Source organism: Seriola lalandi, unplaced genomic scaffold (genome assembly GCF_002814215.2).
Source record: "Seriola lalandi dorsalis isolate HSWRI2012SDOR001 ecotype SW California unplaced genomic scaffold, Sedor1 jcf7180002053816, whole genome shotgun sequence".
NCBI lineage: Eukaryota > Metazoa > Chordata > Actinopteri > Carangiformes > Carangidae > Seriola > Seriola lalandi.
This window is the reverse complement of record NW_019524369.1, coordinates 22,766-37,127: the sequence shown is the minus strand read 5'-3', so window position 1 is coordinate 37,127 and position 14,362 is coordinate 22,766. Positions and strand designations below refer to the sequence as shown.

The 14,362-nt window shown below is 38.6% G+C and overlaps 2 protein-coding genes across 3 annotated transcripts; one reads left to right on the top strand and one right to left on the bottom strand.

Annotated features, from left to right (window-relative positions):
* Positions 1–886: 886 nt before the first annotated feature.
* LOC111651837 (NTF2-related export protein 2-like) lies at positions 887–3,458 on the top strand. Its single transcript, XM_023401893.2, has 4 exons — positions 887–1,037; positions 1,209–1,295; positions 2,588–2,732; positions 3,187–3,458. The coding sequence occupies exons 1-4, from the start codon at positions 954–956 to the stop codon at positions 3,369–3,371; spliced, it is 501 nt and encodes a 166-aa protein (XP_023257661.1). The 5' UTR covers positions 887–953; the 3' UTR covers positions 3,372–3,458.
* A 6-nt stretch (positions 3,459–3,464) lies between these two features.
* LOC111651836 (long-chain-fatty-acid--CoA ligase 4-like) lies at positions 3,465–11,943 on the bottom strand. 2 transcript variants are annotated; one of them, XM_023401889.2, is made up of 15 exons: positions 11,889–11,943; positions 9,430–9,984; positions 9,163–9,340; positions 8,937–9,046; positions 8,035–8,173; positions 7,776–7,926; positions 7,316–7,439; positions 7,077–7,148; positions 6,800–6,939; positions 6,533–6,705; positions 6,370–6,444; positions 6,064–6,252; positions 5,752–5,866; positions 4,995–5,152; positions 3,465–4,800 (listed from the first exon to the last, which is right to left on the bottom strand). In XM_023401889.2, the coding sequence occupies exons 2-15, from the start codon at positions 9,784–9,786 to the stop codon at positions 4,643–4,645; spliced, it is 2,139 nt and encodes a 712-aa protein (XP_023257657.1). In that variant the 5' UTR covers positions 9,787–9,984; positions 11,889–11,943; the 3' UTR covers positions 3,465–4,642. The 2 variants fall into 2 exon arrangements, with proteins under 2 accessions (XP_023257657.1, XP_087028935.1); XM_087172809.1 differs by lacking the exon at positions 11,889–11,943 and adding an exon at positions 10,341–10,541.
* Positions 11,944–14,362: the final 2,419 nt, after the last annotated feature.

The window sequence follows — 14,362 nt, the reverse complement described above, 5'->3', positions numbered from 1 at the left end:
AAAACCAAAAGTACTCATTGGGCTGAAAATCTGATTCTGTAGAAAGCCATACATTATATAAAGAGACTGTTAAAACTTAAAGTGGAGCTAGTTTTAACTACATTATCTGCATTTTAGTCCATGCCCCTTCAAAGGATCACTAGATAAATCGGACGGGTTGTTACTTCATACAGATTATACAAATTTACAGCAGCTTTTTTATTTTGTTTGTTTTCTTGAGTCAACTTATCTCTATTATTTATTTAGTAAAACAATGTAGAACTGTACCTCTTTGTGTAGCTTAGAGCTTAGAAAATATTTCATCTTGACTAATGTAGCCTATTTTATAAGCTTAATGTGTTTTTCTGTCTTCATTTGCAAAGTAACAAGCTTTAGTTGTAACATATATGAAGCCCAGTAAAATAAAACGTAGTGGAGTACAAGTAATATAAAATGAAATACTTAATGAACTGTACTTAAGTACATTATAAAATTAAAAGTACATACTGTCGACCACTGTAAACCTGATTATTCATTCAATCATTATACTATAATTTTTCCTGAATCACTGATTAAAACAGGAAATATGGAAAGCCATTCAGACAGGGTCATCATCATATGAGGCATAAAGAAAGATAAAAACATAAAAGTAGCCTACACTTTTAATTAATAATATTCTACAAAATAACTCAAGATATGAGTGCTACCAAATCCTATTTCAATCTTAAATTGAGTAATTTGATTGAGAGGATATACGGTTTTTTTATTTTTATATTTGAATATATTATATATTCATATATTAATGTATATATTAATGTATATATGTATATATATATAATAAACCTCAAAATAGAAGCATGTCCGCCTTACAAATATTTTATTTTGGTAGGTGGAGCTGGTGCCCGGAGGAAGTAATACATGCCACAAAATGGCTGCGTTGGGTACGAAGTGAACAAGAAAGCCACCTGAACTTGATGCAAGAAAAGACTTACTACTATCCAGCTGATGGTAGTGCCACTGTTTTCATCGGTATATCTGTAGTCATGACTAGCACGCTGGTAAGTTTGAAACTTTCACTACACGTTTATACTGAAATCAACCAGCTAACGCAGTGTTTTGCTAGCTAGCCAGTTTCCAATGTGCGCCTTTTACAATAAACAGTCGCAAATAACTTCACTTGTTGTCTTTCACGATCGTGGTCAGCATTTAATAAGTAATTGTCACAACAGGATTTCAGGACCCATGTCGACCAGTCATGCAGATATTCAGAGGAATTTGTTAACATTTACTACGACTGCATGGACAAGAAAAGAAGGGTGAGTAATGGTCTGTGTTGGGTGTTTTTTTTTCTCCAGTTATTTTAAATGAGCACCATTGAGCCAATATGACCAATATTATCGGCTGATTTAGGTTACTGTATCACTATTGGTATGTATACATCTGACAAATAAAACAACAATAACCAGTGTGATTGAGGTGTCAGACAGTAATAGTAATGCACTGTTTGCTCACTAGAGAGCAGTGACAACTTAAAATGTCTCAGTCACCATATACAGACGTGGCTAAAAGTATACCATGGTTCCTTTTCATTTCAAAAAGAAAAAACAGTTTTCTTTTCTTCTCTGTTGTGTTTTGTAGAATAGACGCCACATGTGATTTTTGATGCAACATATTTTTTAAAATTATACTACAAATGAAAATGGCATGGACAAAGAAATTGGGACCTAATATTTTGTAGCACATCCTGTTAACCAATCAAGTACTACTTAATGAGACTTCTACACTTCTCTTCTTGATAAAACTGCTCTAGTTTTCTCAGGTTTGATGGGCGCCTTATCCCCACTGCAGTTTCAGCTCTTTCCATAGACATTCATTTGGATTAAGATTCTTGACTCATAACAGGCCACATCATAACAGTCCTGTCTTCCTCTTATCCATTCTTGGCAGCTTTTAGATGTAAGTTTTTGGGTGATTAACCTGTTGGAGGAGCCAAGACTTGCAGCTGAGACAGGGCTGTTGTACCTTGGTTGTGGAGATCAGCTTATATCTATTTTGCAGTCTCTTCTTTTTTTATGTCCACGCTCAGTGTGGTGCACACAATCATACCAAACAGCACAATGAGCACTTTTTACATTTAAATGGGATGGCAGACTGTTTGTAAGATAGAAGACACCTGTGATACTAATTGATGACAAGGCTGCTTAAAATATTATTATAGTCCACTTTTATCAACACTTCTCAGAGGTACCAATAATTCTGTCCAAGCCATTTTACCAAAGACATGCAGATATGCATGATGAAAGAGATTTTACTTTGAACACTTTCCAGGAAGAACGCAGCATTGTTTAATTGAGGTGTAAGGGTATTAAAACTTTTGGCCATGTCTTTAGCTTGGTCACATTTCTGTAGTAATGAAATTTAAGGGATCCTCATGAATATTTTGTTTGTATCAAAAAATAATCTCATCTGATAAATTGTTAACTGATGTTTTTTTTTAAATTCTCAAATATAAATACCAGTGTACACTATGTTCTGCTTGTGGTTGAAGTCATATGTTGCTGTTATTCCTGTTCTTAACTGTCATTATTTACTGGCTCCTATGTCTCAGAACTTGACCCGACTCTACCTGGACAAGGCAACGTTGGTGTGGAACGGCAATGCAGTGTCAGGACAGGACTCTCTGGGAGAGTTTTTTGAGTCGCTGCCATCAAGCGAGTTCCAAGTTCACACACTGGACTGTCAGCCAGTTCACGGTTAGTGGGACAAACACAAAGCCCTTTCAAGTGCTAATGGTCATTCTCAAATATGTTTAGATTGATTCTCCTAAGGGGATACTGCAGTGTTGCAACAGACAATGACCGAGGTAACAAACAATACATTTAAAGGATAAATTATGTAAAATACCTGTATGAAGTAGAAAACTAAACATAAATGAAAATAGAGACTAAAGATAGATCTATAGCTATACTATGTGCCGGACATGCACTGTACAGTAGTAGAAGTATTCTGTAATAGACTGTACATGAGTGCAAGTTAGGTGGATTTTCCCCTCTGTTCCCCAGAATAGAAGAGAGCCGTGTACAAATGATGCAGTGGATTAAATCTATCAAATTGAAGTGTGAAGATATCAACATGTGATGTTTTTCTACTGAAGGTGTGATTGTGATGTAGTAATCACTCATCAATATATCCTTTCTTCATTCTCAGAACAAGCAACCCAAGGTCAGACTACTCTGCTCGTGGTGACTGGTGGTACAGTCAAGTTTGAAGGGAACAAACCACGTTTCTTCAACCAGAATTTCCTTTTAACAGCTCAGGCTTCACCCAACAATGACCAGCCTGTTTGGAAGATCGCTAGTGACTGTTTCCGATTTCAAGACTGGAACAACTGAGGCTCTCCTCCTTTATGCTAATGTTGAAAAATTAGCATGGTTTATTTCTATGTTTTTTGTAATAAAATAAAAAAAAGTCATACACAACACTGATTACGAAAAAATGTTTTTTATTTTTGAAATGTTGACCAAGGCATGTGATCATAATGATGGAGTAATAAATACAAATAGGATCACCGAACAACCAACTGTAAAGTGACTGTCAATGTCTGCTTCCTTAAAGGTTTAGTGGTGCAAATACATCAACACAACACTTTGAAAAATACATAGAAAACACTCCTATAATATTAAAATGCACAGACTTAACCATTTGATACCAAATTGTACATTAACCTGTTAACTGAGGTAAAATACGTACAGTATTACAGTATGCCAGGTCTGACTTTAGCTTAGAAGCATTTTTAGTAACTAGTTAGTAGTTAAGCAATCCTGCGCTCAAATAAATAAGGTGCCCACAATTTTGACGGAAGTGCTTTCTACGCGAGCAACCCACTATTTGACGATTTCATATATTAAAACATTTGCTTATCTTCCTGAGTCATTTATGTTTACACATTTTGGTCTTACTTTCTCAATAAACTGACACAATAACAACTGAATAAATAAAACATTGGTCAAAAAAAAAAAGGATAAGCAGACATGATCATGAGTAACTTTCTCTATGATCCATGTTGGTTTATCTCTGCGTTGGGATATTTTTCCTAAAGCCTAAAGTAAACATTAACATGGCAGTTTAGCCATTTTTGTAATAAACACAAACTATTTGTTTTTATATAGATGCCACTTACTTCTGCTTGACTACACAAGTACTGCAGACTGAAGGCACAGTAACATCAGTACTCCAACTTAACAAAGCAACTTTAAAAGCGACTGCGATGATTACAGTTAATATTTTCAATGGAAGTAATAACAAAGCGTTGGCAATATATGGAGGACAGTGGTACTCTATCAGCTACAGAGTGCCAGGAGATTTGAGTGGATGGCAGTTGAGTGCTATAATGGTCTCAAACCCTTCTCATGGAGTAAGAGCTGCCACATAGGTGCATCTCTTTGACAATCAAAACTTCAACACACACAAATAAAAAGCAGCACATATGGATCAACAGGTACAACTATCTACAGCTTCAGCTTCTCTGTTCACAACGTTTCCATTTGGATGTCTGTGGTACACAAATAGCATGAAAAGCCAAAATGGGTACCAGGAAAAATTATCTACACATCAGAACAGTGGCTATGATAATAACTGGGACTCTTGGGTGAAATTGTCAAAGTTATTTGCCCCCGTACATTCTCTCTATGTGGTAGAGATAGTGGTTCTTCAGCTCTTTCCTCTTCAACTTGAACGCATCTGTCACAAGTCCGGTCTCTGGGGTCCACGGCTCTGGACTGAGATGTACCTTCACTGGAATCTCAAATCGCTGGAGTTTAACTGGATGAAAAGTGAAGAGGAAGAGAACTGTGATACTCACCCAAATTTATCACAGCATAGTGGAATGAATAATTTGCTCTTTTCTACTAAAACATTGGTACATAACACACAAAAAGAACTTGAGGTTAAAGGTGGAGATAAGGACAGAAATAAAAAAAGTATGCATAAAAGGATTGTGCATGATCGGCTCTTACTGTTAGCAGCAACAACTTTGATCTCCTTCAGAACTTCTCTTTCCATGTCGGGGTGAGTGCAGATCTCCTCCCATGTTCCCACAATGCCTCTCTGTTTGGCCATTTCTGTCAACTTTTTCTGGTTGGGAACCACAAAGCTGATCACATAGTTCTGGTCACTGCAAGGATGAACATTAGGAACAAGGTTGATAAAAGTCACTGCTCACTGCTGGAAATTTGCAGTTTGAACACTGAGAATAGTTGAGATACTCAGTTGAAGTAATAGTTAAAGTGGAATTCAAAACACAAAAGTGAAAGCTGAAATAATAGTTCAAAAGAAAGTGCTGTAAGAAGTTGAAGTGTTAATTCAATTATAAGCACTGACTGAAGTTCAGCAAAAAAAGTACCAGTTGAAGTTCAAGACGTATCAAACAGCATTAAACAGTGTTTGTCATATAACGTGGATATGTCTCAGGCTGTCTTTCCATAAGTCAGGTGATATGTTTACACCTTATTCCTCACACTAACATTTCTTTATATCCTCTGTAGACGGTATTTTGAGATTTTGAAAGGCATTGTAGAAGTTGGAAATATGATGGTTTGATCTCATATCTCTAGAAGCATAATGCATTCAACCTGAGAAAAATTAATTCCTGCTCTGTTTTTCTGAATGAACGAGATCACGTGAAATAATAATTCAGAAAAAATTGCACATTTTTTTTCTCAGATGAATGCATTGTGCTTCCGTACATATCCAACCAGATCAAGTTCATCTCACCTGTTTGCGTATGCACAAATGTTGTCTATGAGAGGGCAGCTTTTCAGCGCAGATTCGACTTTACCAAGAGACACATACTCCCCAGCCTGCAGTTTGACCAAGTCTTTCTTGCGGTCTAAATGAGAAAATAAATATGTGTTTACAACAGTGCTGCTGTTCCAAGTACAAACAATTTTCCATTAAAAAGTTACAGCCACATTGACTGCATATTAGGGCTATGAAATTGAGTATGAAAGGAGTGCCTTTTACAAACACCGTCAGATGATTGTCATGTCCCTAGGTAATGTGTAACTGGTTTGGGAATATACACACCCACTATTTGTAGACAGCCATCTGGGTAAATCTCTCCTACATCACCAGTGCAGAACCATCTCTGCCCTTTTTCATCCACAAAAAAGTCCTGATCTTTGCTTTCATTCCTGTAGTAACCCATGGTTACATTGGGACCACCGATCAGGATCTCCCCTCTTGGGTTCGGCTCGTCTTTGCTGGTGTATCCACCTGAGATAAAGTGGCAAATTAAATAGTTAACAAACACATAATTACTCTGCAATTAAATAAATACTTTTCATTCTGCACTGTAAGTACAGCCTGTACCAAGATGTTTTTCAGCCATACCTTCAGCCCAGTCCCTGAGAATGACCTCACAGCATATGAGAGGAGCTCCAACGCGACCAGTGCTGATGTCCACAACTGTATAAAAATACATAATATCTTAATGACATTGTTAATTCCCACCTTTACTCTCTCTTCTTACTCTACACTTTAAATCCTTTCTTACCCTCTGTGATGGTGCCTGCTCCACAGGTTTCTGTGAGACCATAGCCCTGGCCCACTGGACAACAGAAACATACATTCATAAATCTTTGAGTGGCTGAGGACAGCGGGGCTCCTCCTGACAACATCATCCTCACTCTTCCTCCCAGAAGTTTCTTGACTTTCCGGAATAAGAGGCTGCAAAGAAAGATTGCTGTGTGTTTGATTCCAAGATGAGCAATACAAACACACTATTTCTTAAGGCACTTAGGGAAACATAGTGGTTTCTTACGCATTGCAGAGTGGTGCGTCATAGCCCCGCTTGATCTGCTCTAGTTTATACTTGTAGCCCAGAGTAAACAGAGTCTTCTGAATGAAACTCATTTCCTGCACTTTGCTCATCACGTTCTTGTTGATGCGATCCATAATTTCCTGTTTAGGAGAAAACATACAGGATTAACTTATACATTGGATGATGAGTAAGGGAAAAAAAGTGTGTAAAACTGAGCAAGGGAGAGCAGGGTTGTGAGTAATGGAAAGAAAAAAAGAATATAACACAGGATTCTTACTGGCACAGCTGCCATCAGTGTGGGTCTGAGTACTGAGCTGTCTCCTTTACTTCCTTTCTTTATCTTGGTGGACTAAAGGGAACAGAGGAAAAACAGCTGAAGGCACTGATTACATTAAACAACAACAATGATTAAGCTAACTGCAATAATGACCACACCAAGTTGCCCAGGTAATAACCAAATATAGCATACATGTTGACAGATACAGCATAAGACCTGGTGTTGGTGCTGGGTATTACCTGGTCTGACAGTGTCTGCGGGGATGAGTAGCCGATCCGACAGCCATATGTGACACAGGAGATTTCAGCTGTCATTTCCAGAACATGAGCCAGCGGCAGGTAGGCTATGTAAGTATCATTAGGCCTGCGGGAACACAGGGAAGAGAAAGTAAAGGTTACACGTTTTGTGTTCCTCTTTCCAACTTTCAACACTGAACCTTTTAGAGTGTGGTTCTTTCTGGTTATTCTGCTGCTGGAATCCAGTCATGGCACTGATTTATATGGAAAATTCTACGGTCATCCAGTTGTCTTTTTCTAAGCTAGTGTTGTTTATGTTGGAACAGATAAAGGAGCTTTGGAGATGTGCTTTTCAGTAAGAGCTGTGAAGCTGGGCTTAGTTGAACTCTGTGCGAAACTCTGCTGTGCACACATTACATCATACAAATTCATTCTCTACATACTGACCAATACTCCAACTCACCCGAGACCAGGGATGCGCTCACACTGTCCTGTCATTCCTGCGATCAGGTTACTGTGGACAATCATGACTCCTTTGGGTCTGCCTGTGGAGCCACTGGTGTACATCACCACAGCCAGATCAGCAGGCTGGGGCTTCACAATTGCCCTCCCCACTGCAGGACAAACAATCAGTTATTGTATTTCACTGTATGTGAGATATTTCAACTTGGAATTTGACAAAAAAACAAAGCACAACAAAGGTGAGTCAGAGAAATACACACTATTTTCAGGCAGCGCGCCCAGCTCTCGTACAGCCTCCATGCTGTGGATGGAGAGTCCTGCTGGGTAGCCTTCTGTGCTCGCTTTCTTCTGGTCCACGTAGATCACATGCTTCAGTTTTGGGATCTGTGGAAGCACATTCTGGACAGAAAGAGAGGACAACACTGGTATCAAAACAGGATGCCAAATCACATGATAATCTTTCATGAAAAAGAAATTTTAGGTCCATATACATTGACATAATCTTTACAATGAGCAGCAGCTTGACATGCTAAAGAAATCTCCACTGGAACTACTGTCAGACCCACAAATATGTTAAAAGAAGTTTGGAATTTTTCGAGTCGGTCTGAGATGCTATCATATTCATCTAAAGTATTTTACAACATATTCCATTAATTTCCTTTTGATCTTATCTTAACCCAGGATTCTGGGGGAATGTGAGGATTTTAATCAATCCATTCACAGAGCTCATGTAAAGTAATGTCATTTCTCACATTGACACAGACCACATTTTGCTGTACCTAATTTAAAACTGGCTGAACAAGCATACCATGTTGAAAATAACTGCCATAATAAATTGAATTCATTCTTATTTTGTAAACTACACCAGCTTGAAAATACAAGTACACAGTAACACTGCAAGCCATTCATTTAATAATGGAGTATGTCTCCTGTCAAGTTTGAATAACAGATACTGTGTTCATCCATTCATGTGTCCATATGGCCTTAGAAGCTTGCGAGAAGTTAAAGCGATTTACTTTTCAGTCATACCAAGTTTGAGGTTTTAGTCCCAAATGATCATGTACGCAGACAGATATTTCAGATATTTTATGAGATATTTTATGAGAAAAAAACTTGATCAAAATGAGTGGTTCTATTCATGTGTTGTAAGGGATTAACTCACTTTCAATTTAGTCTCAAGCAGCTCCACACTGGTGACTAGATGTGTAACACCAGTCTCATTCAGTCCATATGCAATAGCATCCTCTCCCAATGTGGCATAGAATGTTACCACTGTTGTGAAAACAAAACACCCAGTGAGCCAAAACATATCAACAGCAGCTGATAAGATTATTCATACTCTGTCAGATAACATCTTGTACTGTATTGTTCAGACAGAATATCCTTACATGGGAAATTACGCCTGAAGCACGCCTGGGCAGTGATCATCCACTCTGCTCTGGTTTCACAGAAGATTGCAATGGTGCTTTTGGGCTGTTGTCCGAGAGCTGCCAATCCACTGCCAAACTGACTCACTATAGAATCCAGTTCATTGTAGGACAGCCATTTATACTCCCCAAGGATCAGCTTGAAGGAAAAGAGTCAGATGCAACATTAGATATATTTGTCCTCAAAAGTATCCCTCACCAAAAGAATATAGTAGCAGGAATCCTTACCTTTTTAAAAACTTTACCACTGGGTTGAATCTCATTCTCTTCACTCAGAATATCTCGGGTACCGAGACAATGTGTTTCTCCAAATCGCTGTACAGCATACTCGAAAAGCTTATCCAGCGTGTCCTTGCCTGGGAAGTCCTCCCTGGCCAGGCAGTCGAAATGGTCCACAGATCGGTATGGTCCCTCAGCACGGCCTGAGATGGAGCGGGCCTTTATCCGCTTGGACAAAGCTTGTCTCTGCCCGGCACCGGTGACGTAGTACCAGGGTAGAAAGGACAGGACGGAGTACAGCCATACCAGAAGGTGGATTGGAAAGAGGAGAATAGATTGGAGTGCTGAGTCTGCCTGAAGACCCATGCTGTTCTCTGGCAGAGTGCGCAGGGAGGGGAAACGAGCAGCAGTGGTTGTCACACTAGTTTTGTATGGTACACTGGTCCCAAAGATGTTTGATGCGTATAAGGAGAATTGCGTCAGAAGGGAAGTCTCAGAAAGAGAAAAGCCCAGAGAATAAACAATTTTAAAAATCCCACAGCTGTAATCACTCAAATGTTACACCTAGAAAAGGGAAAAAAGGGAAAAGAAAATATCATCAGACAAGGTGATCAAACACATATGAAATAACTACCATTAATCAAAGCATTTCACAAGTCAAAAATCAGAGCAATAAAACATTGTTTTTCACACCAAATATCACTTGCCAACAGCCATGGAGGAAGTTGGTTAATCTATGTCTGGCAGCACACTTTTCACAAGAAAAACGGAACCACTTCAAAACAATGGTTTGTGAATCAGCAGACCAACCCAGAGATTATCTACCATCAGTGTCTGGATGTCAATCCCTTGAAAACCTCCTCATACACCCAGCAGGACTGTGCTATGCTGCCTTTACACTCAGCACTCATCAGACTCACTTCCCTCTTGCTGTGAATCAAACAGCCTCTGTGTGTCTGTCAGCTCTCAAAGCTCAGTTTTAAGTGAGACATCCTACATGGGTGTGTTGCAATAGTTTAAGGTCCCTCCTTCATAGTTTTCAAACACCTGCCTCCCTTTCAACAGTAAGAGAGGTCTGAGAGGTCATGGAGGGATGAAGCAGTGTTGAGACATGGCCAGACTGACCACTGCCCGATGACCACAGCCCTGTGAGCTATGCTGAAGAGGATCAAGCTGTGGACAACCAATGACAATACTCTTAAGCCTCACCCCACTCTGTGGTCAGTGAAAGGCCACTCTAGGTCAAGCTTAGCTCACCAATAACTATACAGTGCAGGGTAGATGAAGGAGTTAAAACTAAATGTTGCACTCTTAACCAATTTTCAACAAAGTATCAATTATCAATAATCAAGGTAAATAACTGACAAGTGACAGAACCAGCTAACAGGAAAAGGAATGCAAACGCACACTGCGTAATAAAGTAATTGTAGCTTACAACTGTCAGCAATCATATGGGACCTATTTTCATGCCACAAAACAGCTATGGAGAGATATGATCCCCACTACATCTAAAAGGAAAAAACAACTCAGTAACAGTATCTACGTATTATAATGTCAGAAGTGTACTGATGTTACCCTCCCTTTCTCGGAGGCTTACCACATAGTGTGATTAACATTTCAGTGAATCATATCTGTATTATCTGTAGTCTACGTCACACGTTTGTATATCTTCAAGAAATCTGGATGAACTCCAGTAGTAAACCTGAAACATTCTTGACTGCCTACCAGATATTACAGCCGTTGTGGCCAGTGATTTCAGAGCTTCGTTTTTCGTCAGTGTGGCTCGAACATAACATAACATAACATAACATAACATAACATAACATAACATAACATAACATAACATAACATATAGTTTAAATACATGAGTATGACTTGAGCAAGACTAATGCCAAATTGATGACCGGACTGTAATGACGGCATATTTGATCTGAGTAGTCCACTTTGTCATACACTCATCACATATGACTGTGTTATTTCCATGGCAACATAAAGTATTCGGGCTGCGCGGATATTGCTAATTTAACCAACAGAAACTACATATAGTTATATAGGTTAACAGGGAATCCCCAAGTTCATCACAAGAACGTTTAGAAACCATAAAAAGCTCCAATGAAAAATAAACTTAATCACAATTGGCCATCTTCAAAAATTACGATAACGTATGAGGTGAATCTAACCCCTTTGTTAATACGTTAATCAGCGGTTATGTGACAATGGGAGAGGAGCGGGATGGCAGTCGAAACGATGACAAAAGCCGCCACACGCTGCTGGTACAGCTATCATTGAGCAACCGACGTCAAGTTGATTAACGTTAGCTGCTGAGGATGTGGCTAAAACCTTTTAAACAATGCCAACACAAATTAACCCTAATGTAAATCTACAAACGGATAAAGGCGGTAATGAGATTACAGCGGCCAGCTAGAGAGTGATACCCTGTTTAACTGGCAGGCTTGCTGCGTTCTTACCTCCAGCCGTAGGCATCAACCGTTTCCCTACCGCCCAGAAATGACCGAAAGTTACCTTTTCTGAGGACCTAGAAACCCGGAACCACTACGTCATCTGATTCCATATTTCTGGACCAATGAGCAGCCGAAGCGGGTTTGCCCTAGGTTTTTCACCCCCCTTATATCCGCTATATAAAAAAAAAAAAACACGTTACAGGAAGTCACCACAGTGTCCGATGTCATTTCCATTGCAGTGTTTGTTCTTTCCTTTTTAAACAGATTATTTGTACATTTGAATTATGTGTCATCTGTGTATTCTGCGTAAACTATTGTGTTTACATCCTTGTGGTCTAAATAACCTACAGTAATCCTAGAGGCTATTTGCTATTTATGTTGAAATGACACTAAATGGACACATATTTTTGTTTTACATATTTGCATATTATGTACGTGTACATTTGGGTAACAAATTAATACAGTGCTTGCAAGTACTTTAGAATGTCCTGCCAGATATGCCAGACGACATCTAAAAATACTCTGCTTTGTCTGATGTAGCCCCCCCCCCAAAAAAGATAAATAAATAAATAAAACAGAACAACATTAATTATCTAGTTAAAATTCTTACCTATATGTAGCTATATCTATATATACACTCATTCTCCCTCATGAATTTCATTGTATATAATCTGTAAATGTGCAAATATTTCTCTTTTTTTTTTTTTAATTGCAAGATGTCTCAGACTGAATGGTCCATTCTCAGTGTATGTGTGCTGGAAGGTTAAAGTTAATTAAAGTCAATCTAGTGTCAAACTCTGCACATACTTCAACAACATCCGACAAATAACAACAAGCAAAATACATTTTAATTATTAAAAAAATAGCAAATGAATGCACATATTTTATCTCTAATTTGATTTTATTTTTAAGAAAGATACAAGCTTTATTGGTCACAATCACCTATTGTTTTTAATACAGGCTATAACATTTATATTTTATACATTCTACACCTTTGTTTCAAGTCAGGTTTGTGTGGATGGCCACTCTCCTCCCAGTCAATGACCTTGATGCAGGTTTCCTATAAATTCGAGTATATGGACAATGAGCTCAGACGACAGTATAATAATGGACACATGAATTTCCCCTAGGGGATAAATAAGGTATCTATCTATCTATCTATCTATCTATCTATCTATCTATCTATCTATCTATCTATCTATCTGTCTATCTGTCTATCTGTCTATCTAATTTCCAGTGTTGCTCAGAGGCAGGATTATAGTGTTATAGTGTAAAAGTTGAACGTTAGCGTTAAAAATGTAAATGTTAATATTTACATAATGTAAATATTATTTACATTTACATTTACATTTCTAACTCTTGTTCAACTCAAACTTCCATTTCAATCTTGGAAGCTAACGTACAGTAAAGTCAAGTGAGCCTTGTCAGATTTACCATCTGATCTTTTAATCTGCTGGGCCCCTGATGGTTTAGCAACGGTTGCTGAAGGAGTGTATGTGATTGAAGTATTTGCAGTAGGCTAGTACAAGTAGGAATAGTTTGGAAATAATATAATAGCAAGAGTAGAAGTAACTTTCATAATACAATAATTGTAGTGTAATAGTAGACTCTTAAGTGAAAGAAGTAGCAGCAGCTCCCACAGTGGATACAGGACTTGGCCTAGTTTACAGTTGTAAGCATCTGTTTTCATGTCTCACATAGCACCTGAACTACACAGCTAACACAAAGTTAGCTAATTGCAGTTGACTTCAGCAAATAAGCAAGCAAAGCATAGCACACTCACCTGGAGATGATGGACAGGACCATTGGGTTATGCTCCACTTCAGGGTGTGATTTGTGAAAAAATCCTAAGTGGAGGCTGGCTATCAGGGGCACACCCCCCTTGTCTCCTAATCATGGAAGCTTCTAATGTACGGTTGCCTGGTGGACTCTTGTTTTATCCTTCTTCTAGGGGATGTCGCTATCTGCTGGTGCAGCCAGTAACTGCACCTCACATTTGTGGATTTTTTTTCTACAGATAAACTGCGTATCGGGTACACCGATACAATTTGGACAAAAAAAAAAAAAAAATAGGAAGGAAGGCGAACATGTCATGTGACCTACATACTGACAGGAAGCGATCTACAAATGTGCAAAACCCACTTCACGTATACAAATGGGTTCTTTCGTTTGTAAATGTTTACAGATTACGTGCGTATTTGCAAATCTCTCTGTGTTTTTGTGCATATGATTTGCACAAGACGAATAGAAAAAAATATGTTTGTGGATACAGTGAAACACCGGGGATCATAGTACACATTTGTAGGTTTGCTGTTGGTTACACATTATAAAGTCCAATAAAAACTTGCATGGTGAAACGCCTGTAGAGGGCAGTGCTGTCGAGTGAGGAACAAGCACAAAGTGGAGGTGCGCGTGTTTTGTGAACCTGAGAAGCCGTAGATTACAATTTTCTTTATGCACGTGTTGACCCCACTCTGAAA